Raw genomic sequence first — 17,256 nt, forward strand, 5'->3', positions numbered from 1 at the left:
TACAAACTGATTAATAAATCTGGTACGTTCATTCCCTTGATTTAATTTAATTTTTCCTGTATCTCTGGTATTGTATCCTCATCTTCTGCAGGGACGACCAAAACAAACTAGCTATTTGTAAGTCTGCCATTTCCTGATTTCGAATGACAGTATCACCTGCGTCTGTCATTAAGGGACCGACATTACTCGTAGCCACCCTCTTTCTCTTAATATATTTTTAAAAATCTTTAATGTTGCACCGGTGAGATGGTAGTGCTGATGTTGGTTTGGGTAGCGATTACAACAAGTAACACAAGGGCTCTGTATCTGACGGAGGCCATACCATCACAGCACATGCTCCATGCTGTTACTGTGCCCCGAGCGGAACTTCCCAGCACAGTCATCCTTTATCTTGATGAGAAAGAATGGATGGTACAGTCAGTCAATTGCATTGTGCATTTTTCTCTAAGACCTAGGTTTGAACACAGTCTAGACTCCTCCAATTCTGGTCTCTTTTAATCGCTCCACCATGGCCAACCGAGTCTTCAGCTGACGAGGCCCTAAGCTCTGGAATTCCCTCCCTAAACCTCTCCACCTCTCTTTCCTCCTGTAAGACCCTTCTTGAAACCGACCTCTTTGATCCAGCATTTGGTCACCTGCCCTAATATCTCCTATTGTGGCTCGGTGTCAAATTGTGTTTGATAATGTTCCTGTGAAGTGCCTTGGGATGTTAAAGGCATTATATAAACGCAAGTTGTTGATGAGAGGAAAGTCTCCTCTGTCTGCTAACTATGTGATACACATCAAAGGAGTTTGGAATCTCAACCCAATTCCACATCATAAATCCCCTTCTCCCTTTTTAGAACATCAGGGGCACCATTACAAAGAGGTCACAGGAAGGACAGGCTGTGGAAAATGAAAAAGTAGATAAGAGTTACTCTTCTGAGATTGGGTTTACATCGATGTGACAGACCAGAAAGATTTACCCCATATCTAACCCATGCTGTATCTGCCCAGAGAGTGTTTGAGGGGATAGAGTTTGGGGGAGATTTACTCTGTATCTAACCCATGCTGTACCTGGCCAGTGAGTGTTTGATGACACTTTTGGGAGAGATTTACTCTATCTAAATCCATCTGTATCTGACTTGAGCGGAGGAGGGGGTGGGCAGTGTCGGCTTTCCCGTGAGGCAAAACCTGTTGGGAGCCGGATCCTGGGCCAGAAGAGGCTCAGAATGTAAATTTGAAATAGATTTTCAGGTTTTCTTGTGGGCCAGGAGGAGCAGGCGTGCTCCTTTGATCCTCACTGTGAACTCTTGGGCCTTCCTTACACCGTGCGACCCACTCTCCCCACCCCTGACTGTGGCAAGACCCCACTCCCCTGGTTCTGATTGCTGATAGACCGCTCCCCCTCCCCCTCGCAGCCCCAATCCTCACTGACTGCCGGGGACCCCCTCTTGCCACTTGTTCCTGCTCCTGCTGTAAGGGATAAATTGTAGCAGACATAAAGGTGGTCAGAATACAAGGCTGAAGGTGGTGAATAATCAGTATTAGGGCGGTCAGAGAAATTGCCAATGTAACACTTGCTTATGTAGGTACAGCACACTTATAATGCATTAAAACTGTATCCTTAACCTTAGTAACACGTACAAGTCAGCAGTTGCAAATTTGATTTGAAGTCTCTGAGGAAGAGATAAGGAAGTCAGTATTTTGAGAACAGTTACTTTAGATGACGTGCAGACTGGGGCAGAGGGCAAATAATGGAACAACACAATGATGGGAGATAGACAGTTGCATGTACCACTCAGAGCCAGTCTGATAAGAGTCGATAAATCAATGTAACTCCGCTGATAGCAATAGACCTATCGATGATTTTGTAGGAGGGTAGCTCCTCTCCAAAGCCTGTATAAATTATACTCAAAACCTCATGTATTTTGAAGGTTCCATGACTGAACCTTCCCTTGCATTGCTCGAAATAAAGCTGGTTAAACCTGAGGTTTCATTTGTTTACTTCCGTGGTCATTATACGGAGGACAACGGGCGAGGTGTCGATTATCTATATCAGGTAGTCCGCCTTCCTTTTTACCCCTGCATTTGGCACTGCGAGCAGGATGCAGACCCTCCGACCTGGATGATGTGACAGCTAGCAATGGCAGTGAGTATGATTTTGTACCATCTGCAGCTGTAGCATTGACGGGGAAGGAGGTAATGTGTATAAAGAACTAGAAGGGGGTAATCTGTAGAACAAAGAACCACAGAAGGACGAAAACCAAGGTTGGGGATATGTGTATTGCCTGAAAAATAAGGAATACAACTTAAAAAGGGGGTGGGACCCCAGGATGTATAGGAAAACTGGCCAGTGGGATAAAATGAAGACCAAGGGGGGATTTCTGAGATATAGACCAAAAGGGTCCCGAGTATAAGTGCTAAAAGGAAAACAAAGCAGTATTATTAGCCCAGCCGGACGTTAGAGGGGTCCAAAGGCTTGGAAACAGTACATGGAATCTGGTAGAGGGATAAATGTATCCAGATGAAAAAGTGTTTGAGATTAAGTTGCTGAAAAAACATAGGATAAGCTGTATTTGGTGTGAATGTCTGTCTTTAAGTGAAAGTGGCAGTTTGACTGTTGAATTCACAAAGGACAGCTTGTTTTTAATCAAAAGATAAAGACGCAACCTTGGAACTAGACTGCTAAAAGGAAAACAAAATTAAACGTCTAATTGGGAAAGAGATACTAGTTGAAATTGGCTGTAAAAAAGATACTGGTTTGATTGGAGGGTAATTTATCAATGAAAGACAAATTTTCATAATGGCCAGTGAAATCTCGGCTTTGTTTCAAAATATAATAAAAACTTACGAGTTAAACCCAACACAGAAGCTGCAACTTTGTGCCAAGAAAGAGAAACAAAGATGTTTAACAATGGACTGGAGGAAGGCCAGCAAAATATTAATAAGTTAGGATTCAAAAGGAGGAACAGATCTAAGCTATGCGAACTCAGCAAAGGAAGGAAAGAAAACTGGAAATTAGAAAATGTTGCTGAATTTTAAATTGTAGTTGTAAGATTAAAACAAGCTCTCACAAGTGCTCCAACCCTGGGGTTACCCGACCAGAATAGGCCCTTCCACATCTATACTCACCACAGTAAAGATCATTACATGGGGACAGGCATAGGCCAGGGGCATAGGAATGTTGGGGCACATACCCAGCATACCTTAGTAGAATTGCTTAACAAAGGGAGGATAAAAACAGTATCCGACGCATGAAGGGCTAGGTGGGAAGCAACGCTCTTACCCCGCCAACGGGACGGTAACAATAAAAGACAACTATACCAACCCTGCAGGATGGATCATTACACAGGGAAAGGAGCATCAGTGTAGCCCAACAGGAGAAGACGAGGGATGTAGTCAGGCTTGAGGAGGCAGACATGGATCTATATGTAGATGGGTCTCGGCGCTATATGGGACACCACGGACAGGATGGGCCGTGGTAGATAGCAGCGGACAGGTCAAAAGGGAAGGGCGGTTAGAAGGGGGCCTATCAGCTCAAGTGGCTGAATTGGTGGCTCTCACCGAGGCTCCGAGGATGGCTAAGGGAAAAAGAGTAAACATTGAAACAGACAGTCGGTATGCTTTTGGATTCCCGATCAACATCAACAGGGGCCCAACAATGGATCGACAGGGTATCGAGGAAAGATGAGAATGTGGTGGCCCCAGAATGTATCCAGGGTAGCCTACTAAATTTATACCAAGGGTATGTCCATACAGGTAGAACCAACATGATAAGCTCGATGTCCCGATGTTGGTGGTGGAAGGGAATGGGTAGAGATATAGAGGAACACTGTAGAAGGTGCATGACATGCGCAAAATAATACCCCAATGGGGAATGCTACTACAGCTGGACTCAGATCAAGGTACCCACTTCACAGGGAAGGTGATGAAACAGGTCTGCGCTTTACTAGGGATTAGGCAAAGGTTCCATATTCCATGCCATCCAGAATCCTGGGTGAAACGAATGGATAGGACCTTAAAAATAATCATGCTAAACTAGCTAAAACAATCAAAGAGACTGGAAAGAGATGGGTAGACAGGTTACCCTGAGGACTGATGCATCAGGGCAACCCCTAGTCGGACAACAGGACTGACACCCTTTGAACTAATGAGACTGCCAGAAGTCTTGGTTTCAGGAAGCGAGGACATGGGACCATATAAAGACAGGATATGGAAATTTGTAATGGAACTCTGTAAGCAGTTACAGGATTTAAAGGCACAGGCTAGAGATCAGCAAATAATCAAGGAATTAGAGAATGGCATTAAGGAACAGAAAGTCCAAATACCCAAAAGGGACGAATCAGGTGATGGTGAGGATGGTAAGGGACATGTGCGCCTGCGTAGTTATAAGGGATATCGGCAAGTGGAAACACTGGACCCAGTTAAAAAAGCATGGTCACTAACTAACCGGTGACGACCAGGAAGTATTGTTTTTTGCAGGACTCCAGTGCTCGTGGAAACAACATGGGTAACGCAGCCTCATATCAAGGACAACAGGCTGAGGGACGGCAAAGCCTGTATTACAAAGACTCGGGCGACATTAGCTTAATAAAGAATCAAAAACACTGATGGTGACGGATGGAGCAACAGTAAACTTAAATAACAGGCATAAAACGTAACAAGGAAAGGAAACAACATTGAGAATGGGCCAGTAATACGAGATCAATAATTAGTGGGAATAAGACCACGGTGTGTTTTATAATCAGGAGGGACAGAGGTACTGCACCCGGGGAAGGGGGTGCAGGTTTCACTCAACATCTATAATGGTGGTGGAGGGGTATCTTCCGAGACAGACCCACCAACACGGCCCCACCCACTACTTTAGCAACAGTGTGCACTACCAGGGCCCCGACCACCACACCCCCAGCACCACAAGCATGTCCAACGATGAACGCTGGGACAAAAGGGAGATTAATAAGACAGACCAAGGATAAGATGCATTTCGGGGTACGTCACTGAATAATTACTGTATTCCTAAATTTAAACACTATAACCACCCCCAATTTCTGCGGCTTAAACACTACAAGTGTAAAGTCCTGTCCCCTCAGTACAGATTCACACGAGGCATGTAGTGAAGTCAATCAAGGTCACTCTGGACCTGCACCTTTATTTCACAGCTCTGGAATGCTGCACTTGCCTGAGACCTCTCCTTATGTACCTGTCTGTTGCAAGTGCACCCCCGGTGGTAAGGTATGCTGGTGGTTACAGGTCATATCTTATTACAGTCATGTATAGCATGTTGAGATACAGTTATATATAATAATGTAGGATACATGACATCACCCTCCCCCAAGGTCTTATTGTCTTTATAAGTTCAGTCTCTCAGGTGGTCTACGCTCTCGCGTGGAGCGTGTGAGTTGTGGTTCAGTTGTTTGCCTTGGTGTCTGTTTTTCTTTGGGTGTGGTTGCTGGTATCTCGCCTGGGCTGTCTGTTTCGATTGGTGTGATTGTTGTTGACTCGCCTGGGCTGTCTGTTGGGATTGCCCTTTCCTCAGGTAGTTACCACTGTCTGTCCACCAGGTGTGGTGCGAGTTCCACATTGTAGTCTGCCTCTGGTTCCGCAGTGCTGTTGGTAAATCCGGCAGGTTTTGCCACTGTCCATTTGTACTACCAGTAGCCTGTTTCCTTCCTTGCCTGTTACTGTCCCTGCAAGCCATTTGGGACCCCTGCCATAGTTTAGTACAAACACTTTGTCCCCTTTCTCATTCCTTCTCCCCCTCGAATTTCTGTCATGGTACTCAGTCAGCTTACGGCGCTTTGCCTCAACGATTTCATGCATGTCTGGGAGGATTAATGAGAGCCTTGTTTTTAAAGTCCTTTTCATCAACAGTTGCGCAAGGGGATCCCAGTCAGTGTGTGTGGACGAGATCTGTATGCCATCGGCAGTCGCGACAGGCGACCCTGCAGCGTGGGACCTTGGATTTTAAGAATGCCTTGTTTAATGATTTGCACTGCTCTCTCCGCCTGGCCGTTGGAGGCCGGCTTGAACGGTGCCGTCTTGACGTGATTTATGCCGTGGTCAATTATAAAGTCCTGGAATTCTGTGCTGGTGAAGCACGGACCATTGGCACTGATTAATATGTCAGGGATTCCGTGCGTTGCAAACATGGTTGCGAGGCTCTCCACAGTGGTGGAGGTTGTGCTCGAGTTTAAAATGGTGCATTCGATCCACTTTGAAAATGCATCTACAACTACGAGGAACATTTTGCCCATGAATGGGCCCGCATAGTCTACGTGCACCCGCGACCACGGTTTGGTAGGCCAGGGGCTCAGTGGAGCCTCCCTGGGGGCATTGCTGAGTTGGGCACAAATGGTGCACCTTCGGACGCAGAGCTCCAAGTCCGCGTCAATACCAGGCCACCAGACGTGGGGTCTGGCTATGGCCTTCATGAGAACGATCCCCGGGTGCTCGCGGTGGAGCTCCCGGACAGATGCCTCTCTGCCTCGCAGAGGCATGACTACTCGGCTGCCCCACATCAGGCAGTCTGCTTGTAGTGATAGCTCATGCATGCGCCTGTGAAAGGGTTTTAATTACTCGGGGCAGGCATCGCGAGCCTCTGCCCTGTCACCGGTTAGGACACATCTTTTTACTAAGGATAACATGGGGTCGCTGGCCGTCCAGGCTCTGATTTGGCGAGCCATCATGGGCGAACCTGTGGACTCAAAGGCATTGATTGACATGACTATCTCACAGTCCTGTTCGTCAGACCCTTCCGTGGTCGCCAGGGGTAGCCTGCTGAGCGCGTTGGCACAGTTGTCTGTGCCTGGTCTGTGCCTAATAGTATAGTCGTAGGACGCCAGCATGAGTGCCCACCGTTGAATTCGCGCCGAGGCATTGGCGTTTATTGCCTTGCTCTCGGATAGGAGGGACGTGAGGGGCTTGTGGTTGGTTTCTAACGCGAACTTGGCACCGTACACGCACGCGAGCGCCACCTTCTCTACCATTCCGTACCCGCGCTCCGCCCGCGAAAGTGACCTGGAGGCATAAGCTACGGGTTGTAATTTGCCCGCACTAATGACATGTTGCAAAACGCAACCGACCCCATACGCTGACGCATCGCATGTGAGAACTAGCTTTTTACCTGGGTCAAAGAAAGTCAAAACACTGTTGGAACACAGAAGTTTGTGTGCCTTATTGAAGGCGCGTTCCTGGGCGTCCCCCCAAAACCAATCGCACCCCTTCCTGAGTAGCATGTGGAGAGGCTCCAGCAGCGTGCTTAAGTTCTGCATAAAGTTCCCAAAGTAATTGAGTAGCCCGAGAAAGGCGTGCAGTTCTGAGACATTCCGGGGCCTGGGTGCCAGGCGAATTGCTTCTGTTTTGGACTCTGTTGGGCGGATTCCATCAGCGGCAATCCTTCTGCCCAAAAATTCAACCTCGGGTGCGATAAACAGGCACTTGGATTTCTTGACTCGTAGGCTTACCCGATCCAACCGCTTTAGTATTTCCTCCAAATTACGGAGATGGGAGTGGGTGTCCCTGCCCGTGATAAGTATGTCGTCTTGAAATACAACCGTCCCCCGGGATGGACTTGAGCAGACTCTCCATGTTGCGCTGGAATATGGCAGCTGCCGCCCTGATGCCGAATGGGCATCGATTGTACATGAAAAGGCCTCGATGTGTGTTGATGGTGGTGAGTAGCTTGGATTCCTCGGTCAATTCTTGCGTCATATACGCAGATGTGAGGTCTAATTTTGAGAAAAGTTTACCTCCAGCCAATATGGCAAATAAGTCCTCCGCTCTGGGCAGCGGGTACTGGTCCTGTAGGGAGACTCTGTTTATGGTAGATGTGTAGTCCCCACAGGTTCGTACGGATCCATCAGGCTTCATGACTGGGACGATGGGACTTGCCCAGTCGCTAAATTCCACAGGTGATATAATGCCTTCCTGCAGAAGCCTGTCTAGTTCGTGTTCAATCTTTTCCCTCATCACATAGGGTACAGCTCTGGCTTTGCGATGGACCGGTCTGGCATCATATGTGATGTAGATTTTGACTTTGGCCCCTTTGAAAGTGCCCACACCTGGCTGAAAGAGATGTTCAAATCGCTTTATAACTGTTGAGCAGGAGGTCCGTTCCTCTAATGACATAGAAACATAGAAAATAGGTGCAGGAGTAGGCCATTCGGCCCTTCTAGCCTGCACCGCCATTCAATGAGTTCATGGCTGAACATTCAACTTCAGTACCCCATTCCTGCTTTCTCGCCATACCCCTTGATCCCCCTAGTAGTAAGGACCTCATCTAACTCCTTTTTGAATATATTTAGTGAATTGGCCTCAACAATTTTCTGTGGTAGAGAATTCCACAGGTTCACCACTCTCTGGGTGAAGAAGTTCCTCCGCATCTCGGTCCTAAATGGCTTCCCCCTTATCCTTCGACTGTGACCTCTGGTTCTGGACTTCCCCAACATTGGGAACATTCTTCCTGCATCTAACCTGTCTAACCCAGTCAGAATTTTAAATGTTTCTATGAGGTCCCCTCTCATTCTTCTGAATTCCAGTGAATACAAGCCCAGTTGATCCAGTCTTTCTTGATAGGTCAGTCCCGCCATCCCGGGAATCAGTCTGGTGAACCTTCGCTGCACTCCCTCAATAGCAAGAATGTCCTTCCTCAGGTTAGGAGACCAAAACTGTACACAATACTCCAGGTGTGGCCTCACCAATGCCCTGTACAACTGTAGCAACACCTCCCTGCCCCTGTACTCATGGCATGGACATCATCCCATTTCCAGTTTAGTTTTGCCAGCCAGCTTCTCCCCAGCAGTGCTGGGGGGTCTCCGGGGACAATCCACAGGGGAAGTCGGTTCACTGTCCCTTTGTGTGTGACAGAGAGCATGGCGCTGCCGAGGACTGGTACGATTTCTTTGGTATAGGTCCTTAGTTTGGTGTCGACCCTTGTGAGTTTTGGTCTGTCTCTTTTAATGCTGCCACAGTTGTTCAAATTGTTGAGCGCCCATGAGAGATTGACTCGCTCCTGTATCCAGCTCCATGTTGACAGATATCCCGTTGAGTAGGACCCTCATCATTATAGGAGGCGTCCTGTCGTAGGAGCAGCGGCCATTGATTGTACATCGGTGTCCCTGGTACTGTCCCCACCGTCTTCTGGTCCGCTTTCCGACCCATCCGATTCGTATACCAGCCGAGCTGCCGTTTTTTTGCACATGCGGACCAAATGCCCTGTATATTCACAATTTCTGCAAACAGCCTGCTGAAATTGACATTCCCTTGACGAGTGCCCACCCCCACACCTCCAGCACAGACTGCTTGCAAAGAATGAGCTGCGTCTGGCTGATCTCTCTTGAGCTTCTCTCAGTTTGTAGTTGATTGCTCGCATTGTGGGTTGATGAGGTGTGAACGGCCGTTCCTGTGGCCCTTGATGGCTTCTGTTGCCACTGTTTGCTGTCGAAAGCCTGTTCTGCCGGTTATGTCTGTGTGTGGGGGTAGCAGCTTTTCTAATGCTGTGAACTTCTTGTTCCATTATTTCGTTAGTTGTCGTACCTGTATTGTAAATCAACTTCGTTTCTTCTTCCCCTACCAAGAATGACTGTGCAACCAGTGCTGCTGCCTCTAAGGTCAGGTTCTTGGTCTCTATGAGCTTTCGGAATATGCCTGCGTGGCCTATTCCTTTAATGAAAAAGTCTCTCAGCATTTCTCTCCTCAGTTCATCGGAGAACTCACATAAACTAGCCAACCTCCGAAGTTCCGCCACGAAGTCGGGTATGCTCTAGTCCACACAGCGTCTGTAGTTGTAGAACCTGTGTCTGGCCATGTGTGGGCTGCTCACTGGCTTCAGGTGGTCTCTTACCAGTGTGCTCAATTCTTCAAACGACTTGCTTGCTGGTTTCTCAGGTGCCAACAGATGCTTCATTAAAGCATGTTTTCGAGCCACAGCTGGTCAAGAGATGGGCTCGTCTCTTGTCTGCCGTATCGTCGCCTAACCAGTCTTTGGTTACAAAGCTTTGCTGGAGCCTTTCTATAAAGTCCTCCCAATTGTCTCCCGCATTGTACTTTTCAGCTGATCCGTTGTTTGCCCTTGTGGATTCTGTAATCCCGTAACCCGTCGCCACTGTAAAGTCCTGTCCCCTCAGTACAGATTCACACGAGGCATGTAGTGAAGTCAAGGTCACTCTGGACCTGCACCTTTTATTTCACAGCTCTGGAATGCTGCACTTGCCTGAGACCTGTGCTTATATAACTGTCTCTTGCAAGTGCACCCCTGGTGGTAAGGTATGCTGGTGGTTACAAGACATATCTTATTACAGTCATGTATAGCATGTTAGGATACAGTTATGTATAATAATGTAAGATACATGACAATAAGCCTGTATAGAAACCTGACCCTGTGGGCACTTAAAGGCCCTGAATCAAAAACCATGAAGTTTAATGTGGAAAGAAGGTCAGGTAAAAAGCGGGACCGGGGTAAAAGAGTGATACTAGAAATGGTATGCGGCAGGATATGCGGCGGGAGTTGCGACGGTAAACACCATAGACCTACACACGATAGATGATCGAATTAACGCCCTAACACAAACCTTACAGGGATTGCTGGAAAGGGATGCGATACTGAAAAGGTACAGGCACAACTATGTAATGGTGCAGAAAGGGAATTAGAACTATAAATTCGATAAATAGAGCAGAACGAAACTTGAGTAAAACCATACAGACAGAACTAGTATGTACAGGATACGGAGCATGGTTTACTCAGTGGAATAGAACATAGCCTGGAGCAGCTTCAGAATGGAAAGGTGCCAGATTGGATAACACTTTATGTATTTACCAACTGGACCTTGGACAAAAACATGACTCATGCCTGCGAGGTGCGGAGAAACAGTCATGCTTGGGTCCCAAAGGCCAGATGTGTAACCGGACATTTAAATATAATAGATTTTGTATTATCTATACCACAGTATGATGTGACAAAGGGAGATCCTCTATACCAAATAAACAATGCAGGAGAAACTCGAGTGCGGTACCATGACAAAGCAGAAATGTAACTGAAGAGAACAACAGTACTAAGGGTCTCAGCATAGATGATTGTTATAAAAATAACCAAGTTGCTTTATGTCGAGATCCACTACGAATGATCAAAGGTGACTGTGGATATGACCAAGTGGACGGGTACAGCTTGAGTATCACCCTCCCTAACACAGGACTACTAAATTATCGCTGTTCCACGAGGAAATGGAGATTGATGTGTGAGCACCACAGCAACTGAAATGAAGAAAGGAACATCTCATGCACCATTATGGATATTGATTCTGCTTTACTCCGCTTGATGAGACAAATGTAAACGGGTTTATTATAACCCCTGAGCTTAAGGAGGAAACCATCGATGGGACAATGATGGACATTACCCGAGGAGATTATGCGAAGGCCATCGGGCCGCAAGGAAAACCGATACTCGAACTGAAAGAGGAACAAACGCGACTGAATTGGACACCATTCGACAACATAGAGGATACCCCAGGCGGGGCAGAAATTCAGCAGAATAGAGAAGACCCAAAATGGAGGAAAGATAGAAGAAACAGAGGATACCCCAGGCGGGGCATAATTCGAACACCGAGAAAATGTTGGCTAGAAAGGACTTATACACAAACTATGCTGGACTCAATGCACTGGTTGTAGTGCAAGGGAACTCATCGTGCTAGTATTATCCTGTAAAAAGGTGTAACCGACGCAAGAGGCAGGGCCTAGCCCGTACTATAGTTAAAACATTGAATAAAGGGAAATGAGACAGTCCGGCAGAAAGGACTAACTTAGTATAACCTTGATGGGAAAGCCAACAGGTAGATCCTGCAGCTCGGGAAGTAGTGCTACCCAAGCGAAAGGACAACCCTGGAAGCTCACTAATGAGAAATTAATTGGGAAATGGCCTATCTTGGGCATATAGCCAAGGGCCATTAGGGGGAATTGTAAGAGATAAAATGTAGCAGACAGAAAGGTGGTCAGAACACAAGGCTGAAGGTGGTGAACTAATGAGTATTAGGGGGGGGGTCTGAGAAATTGCCTATGTAACACTTGCTTATGTAGGTACAGCACACTTATAATGCATTAAAACTATATCCTTAACCTTAGTAACACGTACAAGTCAGCAGTTACAATTTTGATTAGAAGTCTCTGAGGAAGCGATAAGGAAGTCAGTATTTTGAGAACAGTTACTTTAGATGACGTGCAGACTGGGGCAGAGGGCAAATAATGGAACAACACAATGATGGGAGATAGACAGTTGCATGTACCACTCAGAGCCAGTCTGATAAGAGTCGATAAATCAATGTAACTCCGCTGATAGCAATAGACCTATCGATGATTTTGTAGGAGGGTAGCTCCTCTCCAAAGCCTGTATAAATTATACTCAAAACCTCATGTATTTTGAAGGTTCCATGACTGAACCCTCCCTTGCATTGCTCGAAATAAAGCTGGTAAAACCTGAGGTTTCATTTGTTTACTTCCGTGGTCATTGTACGGAGGGCAACAGGTGAGGTGTCGATTATCTATATCAGGTAGTCCGCCCCAAGGGAGAGAAGCCTTCCTTTTTACCCCCGCACTGCCTACCAGCCAGGGTGTCAATCTGTTCGTCTGTCGGTCTGGTCGTCTGTCAGTGCGGCCAGGCAGTCGGTCTGGCCAGGCTGTCACATTTCATTATATGAGCCCCTGCCATGGAGATCAGCATGGTCTCCACGTCCCCAGCCTTGCTGGGTGCTTTGACCGATCACGGCCTCCCTTGCACCCTTTGTTAATATCGAGGCCTCGGTGTCCAAACTGGGAAAGAGTTCCATTTCTGTGAACCAACACCGTTCATTTTGATGAGCACAGAGATTACACAAACTATTTATCAGAAATATGTTATCAATTTAACTCAGGCACATACTCACCAGGTTGAACCCGACACCCCGATGATGTAGGTTATACAGTCCAAGATCTGCAACCGTTGCAGCCCTAAAAGAGCGCCATAAAGGGATGTCATTGCTCGTGTTGCTCCCCCCGAGCCAAGGACTGCTATAACAGGTACCTTAAAATTACAAACACCATGAATCAGAGCGTCATAAAGGGATGTCATTGCTTGCAATCCACCCCCGAGCCAAGGATTGCTATAACAGAATCACAGAATTCTACAGCACAGAAGGAGGCCGCTCAGCCCATTTTGTCCATGCCGGCTTTTTGAATGTGCTACCCAAATTGTCCCACTCGCTGCTACCTGTAAATCGCTCAACACAATGAACCAGCACACTGTTCATCCACACAGTAGACGTGAAACTGTATTTCCCTTATTGTAATGAGAGGAACCGAGTCAGATGTAAGCATTTGGTCCCATATGGAGCATAGAGTACAAAAGCAAGGAAGATACGGTAAACCTTTATAAATCACTGGTTAGAGCTCATATAAACATAGAAAATAGGTGCAGGAGTAGGCCATTCGGCCCTTCAAGCCTGCAGCACCTTTCAATAAGATCATGGCTGATCATTCACCTCAGTACCCCTTTCCTGCTTTCTCTCCATACCCCTTGATCCCTTTAGCCGTCAGGGCCATATCTAACTCCCTCGAATATATCCAACGAACTGGCATCAACAACTCTCTGCAGTAGAGAATTCCACAGGTTAACAACTCTGAGTGAAGAAGTTTCTCCCCATCTCGGTCCTAAATGGCTTACCTCTTACCCTGAGACTGTGACCCCTGGTTCTGGACTTCCCCAACATCGGGAACATTCTTCCTGCATCTAACCTGTTCAGTCCCGTCAGAATTTTATGTTTCTATGAGATCCCCTCTCATTTTTCTAAACTCCAGTGAATACAGGCCCAGTCGATCCAGTCTCTCCTCATACGTCAGTCCCGCCATCCCGGGAATCAGTCTGGTGAACCTTCGCTGCACTCCCTCAATAGCAAGAATGTCTTTCCTCAGATTAGGTGACCAAAACTAAACACAATATTCCAGGTGTGGCCTTATCAAAGCCCTGTACAACTGCATTAAGACCTCCCTGCTCCGATACTCAAACCCCCTAGCTATGAAGGCCAACGTGCCATTTGCCTTCTTCACCGCCTGCTGTACCTGCATGCCCACTTTCAATGACTGATGTACCATGACAACTGCAGTATTGTGGCCAATTCTGGGCACCACACTTTAGAAAGGATATCAAGGCCTTGGAGAGGATGTAGAGGAGATTTATTATAATGGTACCAGGGATGAAGGACTTCAGTTATGTGGAGAGAATGGAGAAGCTGGGATTGTTCTCCTTAGAGCAAAGAAGGTTATGGGGAGATTTAATAGAGATGTTCAAAATTATGAGGGGTTTTGATAGGATAGGGAAAAACTGTTTCCATGGGCAGGAGGGTCGGTAACCAGAGGACACAGATTTAAGATCATTGGCAACAAATCCAAGGGAAAGAGAGGAGACATCTTTTTACTCCGAGAGTTACATTGCCTGAAAAGGTGGTAGAAGCAGATTCAGTAGTAGCTTTCAAAAGGGAATTGGATCTATTCTTAAAAATGAAAAATTTGCAGACCTATGGGGAGTGGGGGGACTGTGTCTAATTGGATAGCTCTTTCAGCGAGCCAGCAGAGACACTATGGGCTGCTGAGCCGTGCCCTCCATTCCCGTCCCAGGAAGGAAGTGGAGCGATTGATTTGGCGCTCCACTTCCTTTCGGGGTGGTAACCCCAATTTATCACGCGGCCAGACTTGTGCACCTGGTCAAAAAGGGCGGTGCCAAATTTCTAGGCCTGAGTGGTTAGCAGCAAATTAAATTCCTATCTTCAAAAAGAGACATGGAACTAATCCAGGGAACTATTAACCAGTTAGCTTAACATCAGTGGTAGGAAAGATACTAAAAAATAGTCAGCATGAATTTCTAAAATGATGGTCAAGTTTAGCGACCCTGATTGAATTCGTTGAAGGAGCAGAAAGTGTACACAGGGGCAATGCAGTGGATGTGATATATATGGACCTTGAGAAGGCTTCTGAGCAAGCGCAGGAGATGCAACACCTGCCCTTTTACCTCCTCCCTTCCCACTGTCCATGGCCCAAACATTCCTTCCAGGTGAAACGATGATTTACTTGTACTTCTTTCAATTTACTATACTGTATTTGTTGCTCACGATGTGGTCTCCTCTATATTGGGGAGAGGATCGCTTTGTGGAGCACCTCCGTTCAGTCCGTAAGTGTGACCCTGAGCTTCCGGTCGTCTGTCACTTTAATTCCCCGCTCCACTCCCACTGCGACATCTCCGTCCTCGGCCTCCTACACTGATCCAGTGAAGCTCAACGTAAAGCTCGAGGAACAGCATCTCATCTTTCGTTTAGGCAATTTACAGCCTTCTGGACTCAACATCGAGTTCAATAATTTTAAGCCATAACCTCTGCCCTTATTTTTTTTCTGATTTATTCTCTTCCCCACGGCAGCTGTTGATGATTCTGTCATTTACACCCTATCTAGACTCATCTTTTGTTTCTTAACTTGCCCCATTACCCTTTTGTTTTGCACCATCATCCCTTTTGTCTCTTAATCTCTTCAGCCTGCCATTCTCACAGACCTTCTCTTTTGTTCTTTCCTCTCCTCCCGCCTTTTCCTCCCCCAACACTTTCTTAAAAACCGGTACAGAAGAACATAAGAAATAGGAGCAGGAGTAGGCCATTTGGCCCCTGATCACCACACTCCTTATCTTTGACCTGTGAGGAGGGGAGCGGGCAGGTCGGAAGGCCTCCTTGTAGGACTGCTCCTGGGCACGGCCAAGGGAGCCATCAGCCGGTCCAGGCAGCGGGCGGTCGAGGGGGTCTTTCAGCCCGACTGCCTACCTCTCTTCCGCGCCTACATCTGGGCCAGGGTGTCCTTAGAGATGGAGCACGCGGTGTCCACCGGTACGCTCGCGGCCTCCCGCGAGAGATGGGTGCCAGAGGGACTGGAGTGCATCATCACCCTCGGCAATCAAATTCTAATTTGATTAAAGGTTTTCGTTACAGTTTTAAAGTGTTAATTTGTGGGTTCTGGTGCCAAAAGGAGGCACTTAATTTAAAGTTTCTACTAAAATAATTGTCACTTCATTTAAAAAAAAAAGATTTATTTTCATTTCGGGTATCCGCATCCGCTGTGGATGTTCCCACCAGCCTTAAAATTTCGGTACATAATTGCTGGGCTGCTGGTGGGCAAGTAGCCCAACTCTGTGCCAGCAATTGGGTTTTCGGTGGCAGTGCGGACGGCCTGCCAACGCGTACACTGATGGACGGCAAGCTCGGGATTCAGCACACGCACAAGTGCATGCAGAAATCGACAACTTGCCATGGATTTCAACGGCCTACTCTGGGTCTACAGAATCATACCCACCGCAAAATCCGGGCATATTCCTACGCTTCAAAACAGCAGGTTTGTCCAAGTTATATGGTCCTAAAATCCCATTCCACCGCTTCCCGCGGGCACTCGACAGAAAATGGTTAAAAAGATGCACACCGACCTGTTCCTGCTGCGCCCACCAGCGATCCCAGTACTGAGGCCTCCTCTCCCTGCGCATCGGTGAGCATGCACATCAGGACGTCCGTATGCTGGAGCTGGAGTCACATGGCACTGGGCAGCCAATCCAGGTACAGTATTTGCTCATTCATAATAATGGGAACTCTGTAAGTAGGAGTTCTCGTTATTATGATTGAGAAACACCCCCCCCAAACATCAATAAAAAAATAGAAAAAATCCATCACATATTTAAGATTAATTTTTTTTTGATTTTTAATTATGGTTTAAAATAAACTTACCTTAGTGGGCAAGGCTTTTAACATTAAAACGTGTTTTTTAAATTTTATTTTTTTATCTGTTTTTGTATATTTTAAAACTTTTAAGCTGGTAAAAGTAGGCAATGCGCCTGCTTTTTACCAGGCGCAAGAGTTTTCAGAATATTCGCTGGGCAAGAGATGGGTTAATACCGTAATCTTGCCCATGCGAATGTCCTGGCTGTGGGGATACGGAAGATCAATCAAGCCAGAGCTTGACAGATCGGAAAAGCCGGTTTTCAGCACATGTGCATTGTTTGCTGAAAACTGGCTCTTGCGATGCCTTCCCGGATCCGTACACACTCCATACGGGCCTGGGGAGGCCGGGATTTCTGGGCCATAGAATTTTTTAACTTGTCCAAGTATGCTCCATCAGAATTTGCAAAGGACATGGACATCGTAACTTAATATATGTCATTCCCATCCTTACTTTCAAATCCCTCCATGGCTCGCCCCTCCCTATCTCTGTAATCTCCTCCAGCTCCACAAC

General features: G+C 46.9%; 1 protein-coding gene and 1 long non-coding RNA gene across 5 annotated transcripts in view; one reads left to right on the forward strand and one right to left on the reverse strand.

The window, feature by feature from the left end:
- Nucleotides 1-17,256, reverse strand: part of LOC139263138 (cytosolic phospholipase A2 zeta-like) — a 202,217-nt gene that overhangs the window by 65,790 nt on the left and 119,171 nt on the right. For all 4 annotated transcript variants that reach the window (XM_070878746.1, XM_070878745.1, XM_070878743.1 and 1 more), the window contains one exon: nucleotides 12,891-13,027. In XM_070878746.1, the coding sequence (XP_070734847.1) occupies nucleotides 12,891-13,027 (137 nt within the window). The remainder of the gene's footprint in view (nucleotides 1-12,890; nucleotides 13,028-17,256) is intronic.
- LOC139263139 (uncharacterized) lies at nucleotides 1,931-12,449 on the forward strand. Its single transcript, XR_011593052.1, has 2 exons — nucleotides 1,931-2,131; nucleotides 10,926-12,449. It is a non-coding gene; the product is annotated as an uncharacterized lncRNA (long non-coding RNA).

This window comes from Pristiophorus japonicus, chromosome 4 (genome assembly GCF_044704955.1).
Source record: "Pristiophorus japonicus isolate sPriJap1 chromosome 4, sPriJap1.hap1, whole genome shotgun sequence".
Classification (NCBI taxonomy): Eukaryota; Metazoa; Chordata; class Chondrichthyes; family Pristiophoridae; genus Pristiophorus; species Pristiophorus japonicus.